Raw genomic sequence first — 6,607 nt, forward strand, 5'->3', positions numbered from 1 at the left:
AAGTATCAATTTCACTCAATTTGAAAGTGAAAATTTTTACTCAGTTGCAATCAAGGTGATTGAACCAATTTATCGAACAATTACTATGCACAACAATTCAGTGATATTGATTTTACTATTAATTTCACACAAAGCTTAATTTCTATAGAATTTAAAGAGAAAAGAGATAGAGAGAACAAGACCGAATTTGTTGAGGCAGTTCCCATATCGTCCTCGCTTATGGTACGTCTGCCCTCAATTCTAAATCTAGAATTGAGATGTTTTTATTAACTAGTTGCAAAGTTTGTACAAGAGAACCAATGATCACAACCAACAAACCCCTAGTGTTGTTGCAACTCCTATTTGGTTCTCTCCCCTTGATTCGAGTAGAACCAAGTCTTTCAAGCACTTCGAACAAACCTACGGTTACAACTACCTCATTGCAAGAACGCCACGTTCTTCAAAAATTCATCTTGGCTGATTTCGAACGCAAGTCGCTTGAACCCTAAGCTTTCTTTACAATCCTCTGGTTACCGTTACTTGTTTGACCCGAACCCTCCGTTCTTCAAACTTTTCACTCGACTGAATCTGTGAAGCAAAAGTTAGTGCAAAACCCCCCAATTCTTGGAGGACAAAACCCCAATGGTTTTATTCAAGAAAAACTCACACAAAGCCTCAACCCAAAATAAGATTAACCCAATCTTATTTGTACGTTATCATAGCAGCAATGCACAATGCTCAACAAAGATTATTATGTGTGATTATTGAGAAATGCAATAAAGAATGAAGATGATGAGTACTTTGTTGTATATCCTTCACTTTTCTTGTTGAATGTTGAAGAAGAGACACTTGAATATTTATATGATGCATGGACCAAATAACAAACATAACAAAATTATTTTACAAAATTACACAGCAGAAAATTAAGTCTAAGTAGCGGCCACTCGACCTGTTCATACAGGTCACTCGACCTGTATGGACCCGAGGCAAAATTATTCAAGTAAAACAGGCGACGAGTCGACTCAAACAGGGGATGAGTCGACTCAAACAGAGTTCTTTCCAGGGTTGAGTCGACCTATGACTCGACTTGTTCAGACCTGTGACTACATGGTTCAAATGAAAATAGGCAATGAGTCGACGTAACATGTGGATGAGTCGACTCATTTAGGTTTCCCAAGATTGAGTCGACATGTGACTCAACCTGTTCAGACCTGAGAGTTTTGCTCCGAGTCATGAGTTGACTCACAATTCTTAAACTCCCAAAAATGAGTTTTGAGATGTATTTTGACCAATTTAAATCGATCTCTTATGAACCTAGGATATTTACTATGATCAAGTGCATGATTCACATCAATGATATGCTCCTATATGCCTGGACACGTTGAACCTATATTTTGAACATGTTAGAGGATTAATACACTCTATGATATGATGATACTGTCCGAAGAACACGTTATGGGCGATTAGAAAGATTTGACATCATTAAAATAAGGACTAGGCATATTTGCCCTCACAGAATACACTTCTGAAAAATTATCTAGATTTTGCAATGAGGAAGGTATAAAGCACGGGGTCTTTGCACCATATACACCTCAACATAAGGCATAATTGAGAGGAAGAATCGAAGTATACTGAACATATGGGTGGCAAACGGGCATGCCCGCCTCGTTTAGACCCGCCCCGCAAAAGTCCACAAAAAAACGGGGCGAGATGGACATAGTTGAGGATGCGAGCTTAAAACCTAGGCCTGCCCCGCAAAAAAGTGAGTGTGGGATGGGGAAAGCCTGCATGCATTTCACCTTTTAAGCAAAAAAACACAAAAATTCATGTAAATGATTGTGCTCGCAAAAGGCCGCAAAGAAAACGAAACAGGGAAGGGCGAACACATTAGAGGGTGAGGCTAAACCCATGGCCCTTCCCGCACTAAAGTGCGGGCAAAACGGGCATGCACAATGGACCGAACCCGTTTTTCCACCCCTAACTGAACATGAATAGGAGCATGTTGAAAGCTAAAAATATACCAAAAAGATTTTGGGCTGAAGTAGCTTCGACAACAATATACATTCTAAATAGATGTCCAACCAAGAAGATGGTCGAGAAGACTCCTTACGAGGCTTGGACAGGTGGGAAGCTGAATGCTAGTCATCTTAGAGTTTTTTGATCAATGTGCTTCAGGCATGTACCTGAACAATTGGGGAAGAAACTAGATGATTGAAGTCAGACTATGGTGCTCATAGGTTATCATTTGACTGGTGCACTAAGTTGTATTCACCAAATGATGATAAACTAGTGGACAGTCGATAATAATTTTCATAGTTGAGTCAGTTTGTATAGTTTGGACTTGGGTCTTAGTTAACTATATAAAGAGTTTTGTATGATATAAATGACGAACTTCACTCAATCTTAATTTTCATAATTGAATTTTCTTTCTTTTTTTCTCTTCTTCTTCCTCATCTTTCTTGAAAAAATTTATTCCATCAAACATATAATATGTATTTAAAAAAACACATATATTTATGACTTGTATTTAAACGTAAACGACTCAGATTTATTTATTTTATATTTCATATAAATATTAACAATTCATTTAAATAAATTACCGATTCTAATACAATTGTCTTTTATATATATATATATATATATATATATATATATATATATATATATATATATATATATATATATATATATATATATATATATATATATATATATATATATATATATATAATGAACATCATAAATACAATAATTTTATATACGTAGTCGTGTGGATAAAAAATGACGACAAAATAATATCTCATTCTTTTTCCCTCAACGATACTTCATCATCATTACCACTAACTTCAACAAAATATCCTTTCAATGGTCTCTGCTCTGTATCTAACCCCTTCATCTCTTGATACTAACATTTTTTCTCTTCAAACTTCTAAATCTTTACGTCTCACCATACAACAAACACATACAAATCCAAAACATTTCAGTCTCAATCATGTCTTCCAACTCCCTTCCACCCATAAATCTTGCCTTATCATCACAAAGGTACAATCATATGTTATCTTCCTATACTTTTCAACTTCAACAATATAAAATATTTAGCTATATAATATTATTAGACAATCTATTATCAAAACAAGGTTTCATTTATTTATGTAGGCTACTAATGGCAATGGCGTTGGTGGTAACCAACAGAATACAAAGCCTAATAGTGTGATTTGTGCTGATTGTGATGGAAATGGTATTAACATGCACTTAAACAAATACTAATCAAATTTTAATTTTAATTTTTGAACAAACATGCTTGTTAATATTTTTGTATTATTTAACAGGAGCTGTTGTATGCTCTCAATGCAAAGGTGATGGCGTAAACTCTGTTGATTTCTTCAATGGACTCTTTAAAGCTGGTGCCTCTTGTTGGCTTTGTGGGTACGCTACCTAATTATTGGGCTTAATCTTATACACAATGCGCCTTATAAATTATAATAATCTCTTTTTTGTTCAAATTTCAGAGGCAGAAAAGAAATTTTATGTGGAAGCTGCAATGGTGCTGGTTTTATTGGTGGCTTCTTGAGCACTTATGATCAGTAACAAGATACAGATTCAACAATTTCCAACACAGTATATAACTTCTTGCTTCAAATACTTTTCACTCTTTAATCAAGTATTATATTATGATGCTAATAGTAACTTCGGATTCATGTGCTATCTTTTCCTTTTGTTTCCACAAGCTTTACTTTCTATTTCTTGCTTCTGTAAAAACTCCGCATACATGAGCTGCGAAAAATTATGCATACTGTCATAAGTTATTTCTATAAACTATCTCAAACAATTTTACAGGTTTATGTTATTGCTTACCATTGAGCTTCTACCCCGAATTTCTTCTAAGGTACGCAGCGCTGATAGAGTTAGTTTGATGAACACATTCTCCATATTTTCAATTTCAGCAAGTTCGTTAGGAGCCTGCATAAGCTTACCGTTATTTTCATCCTTAATCACATTCGAGCCACATCCGTCTTCGTCTTCGTCTTCCTCAGTTTCCCCATTAGTTGATGAACACGGAAAAGAAGGCTCGTCGTGGTTGGCGAAAAAAATGTTCAATATCATCTCACACTCCTTCACAAGGCTGTTAAGCACATCAGTTTCGAAAAAGGGCTGGTTTAACACTTCTTGAATAAAAGGCAAGCGAAGGAGAGCGCCGGTTCGTTTGTCGTGTTTCTTTATTATCTTCACTAGACCTGCATAATCATTTTATTATATAGAATCTAATAAAATTTCTCTTTCAAATGAATTAAAAAAACACACAAGTTTAGATTATTCATGCATATATGAGATCATAGATTAGAATTTAGAGCGTGCCTGTGTAATTAAGTGCACTATAGTTCTCCAACAGAACCATCTCTCCATGAAAATCAACTATTTCTCTTCCTAATGACATCAACTCCGCATCTGAATAATCCATGGCTCTGTCAACTCTATCTTGCAACAACTGCAAAAAGAAAATTGTCGGGGCCGGTCCAACATGAGATCTAAGACGAATTTGAAAATAAAGGCTAACTATGTTATGTTACCTTCCATTTGATGATGTATTCTTCTTCCTTGTTAACAAAGAAAGTGTTGAACTTATCAATCTCAACTTGTAATAGACAAAGGAAGTGATGAACCTGGTACGCGTCCAGTTTCGGAGGGGTGCTAGCATCTTTAGGACACATAATCTTCAACTGTTTCTTCAAGTTTTTGTAGGACAAGAACTTGTCGCGCCACTCGGGGAGGGTCTGTTCGATCTGTCTCTTCAAGATCTTCCAGAACTTCATGGCAAGGTTAAGGAACAAGGTAGTGAGTGATCAAAGGGAGTGTTCAAATGGAGATGAGTGAGGTGTATTTAAACGGAATGAATTAGGACCTAATAAGGCTATGTGTTCATCATGCATTGGTTTTCACGGTTTTTTCTATATAGTAATATAGGGTATATAACAGTATAATTCTATTATTCTGTTACTTTTGTTGTCTTGTTAGATTTAGAATATTCCATGGTGCTTGGATAATTCCATGGTCATAGAATGGACCGTGGTGGATAATAATATGCCATGGTTATTCATTCATCATTGCAATTTTCGAGGACCTTTATTTGGACTCACATTACCTAAAATAGAATCAGAATTTGAAAATTGTTGAACAAGTAAAATATGCAATGTCACATTAGTTAACTAGGAGAGGACCCGCGGGTCTGCACCGAATATTTATTTATAATTAAATATAAAACATTAACAACAAATACTATAGTACTCTTTTCATATCTTACCCATCATCACCACTAACCTACTTCAACAAATTAACTACCTACAATACAATAGCAATTTTCCTATATTTTAATTTGGAATGATTGATGGATCAATCCCATTAGGTATTATGTCATCAATGATTGAATTTTTTTTAATACAACGAGTGATTTAAATACCATTTGAATGTGTTTTTCTTTGAACGATTTATTACAGTGCAAGTGATAATCGTAAAATTGAACGAGTTGTTTTATCCTGGAGATGTCGTCGAAACTCGACAACATTGCATAATTATTGATAGTACGACGAAACGTCTTAAAGAAAGCGACCTAGTACACAACTTGTCCCGATAATTTTCTTTGTGGCAAATTTTTCAAAATCGAAAACAACAATTTTAAGATGCTGCTTTAACTGCCATGACTACTGAGGAAATTATTAGGACTACTGCGGCCGCTGCTGTCTCTGACAAACCATTCAAATTTGAGGGTTTTCACTTCAAACGTTGGCAAGCTAAGATGAAAATTTTCTTAACTATAAAGAAGGTTGCCCACGTTTTGACTGAGGATATCCCTGTTGCTCCTTCTGGATCACCCGAACAAACTAATGGTAAGAACTCTGCAGATTCAGATGGAATTGCTAAACCTGATGAATCTGCGAGTAATTTACAACTCAGGAAAGAAATCGGCTTATGGCATGAGAGTGACTATCTCTGCAAAAATCACATTTTGAACAGTCTTGGTGACGATTTGTACGATTACTACAGTAATTATAAGACTGCTAAATAGGTATGGGAAGCTCTGCAGAAGAAATATGATACTGAAGAAGCAGGTGCAAAGAAATATGCTGTCAGCCGCTACTTGAACTATAAGATGGTGGATGTAAGGTATGTGGAACCTCAAAGTCACGAAATTCAAAAAATTGCTCATGAAATCATAACTTAAGGTATGCCCCTCACGAACAATTTCAAATTGCTGTTATAATTGATAAACTGCCCCCTGGTTCGAAAGCTTTCAAAAATTTGCTTTTGCACAAAACAAATGAGTTTTCAATTGAGCGTCTGATCATTCGCCTCCGAATCAAAGAGGAAGCTAGGAGACAAGATCAGAAAGATGAAGTCTTAGTTGTTTCTAACAACAACAAGAGATTCGATGCGGTTTTGAAGCCTACGGGAAAATCATTAAAGAATCAGAACCGCAATATTGTGAACCGAATTAAGAATGGGAATCCCTCAAGGGCCCCCATATGCTCCGATTGCTAGACATCAACCACCACCTCAGAGAAATGATGCTCTGATCTTCACTTGCTTTAATTATGGAAAACTGGGTCATATGGCTAAGAAATGCAAGAGCGGG

At 35.7% G+C, this 6,607-nt stretch overlaps 2 protein-coding genes across 2 annotated transcripts; one reads left to right on the plus strand and one right to left on the minus strand.

Moving 5' to 3' along the window:
- Positions 1-2,742: 2,742 nt before the first annotated feature.
- Positions 2,743-3,815, plus strand: LOC127087338 (protein BUNDLE SHEATH DEFECTIVE 2, chloroplastic). Its single transcript, XM_051028224.1, has 4 exons — positions 2,743-3,021; positions 3,136-3,217; positions 3,309-3,405; positions 3,489-3,815. Exons 1-4 carry the CDS (start codon positions 2,845-2,847, stop codon positions 3,565-3,567), a joined length of 435 nt encoding a protein of 144 aa, XP_050884181.1. The 5' UTR covers positions 2,743-2,844; the 3' UTR covers positions 3,568-3,815.
- On the minus strand, positions 3,526-4,893 carry LOC127087337 (SPX domain-containing protein 1). The gene is made up of 4 exons (XM_051028223.1): positions 4,548-4,893; positions 4,336-4,465; positions 3,835-4,214; positions 3,526-3,753 (listed from the first exon to the last, which is right to left on the minus strand). Exons 1-4 carry the CDS (start codon positions 4,788-4,790, stop codon positions 3,682-3,684), a joined length of 825 nt encoding a protein of 274 aa, XP_050884180.1. The 5' UTR covers positions 4,791-4,893; the 3' UTR covers positions 3,526-3,681.
- Positions 4,894-6,607: the final 1,714 nt, after the last annotated feature.

This window comes from Lathyrus oleraceus, chromosome 5, assembly GCF_024323335.1.
Source record: "Lathyrus oleraceus cultivar Zhongwan6 chromosome 5, CAAS_Psat_ZW6_1.0, whole genome shotgun sequence".
Taxonomy (NCBI): domain Eukaryota; kingdom Viridiplantae; phylum Streptophyta; class Magnoliopsida; order Fabales; family Fabaceae; genus Lathyrus; species Lathyrus oleraceus.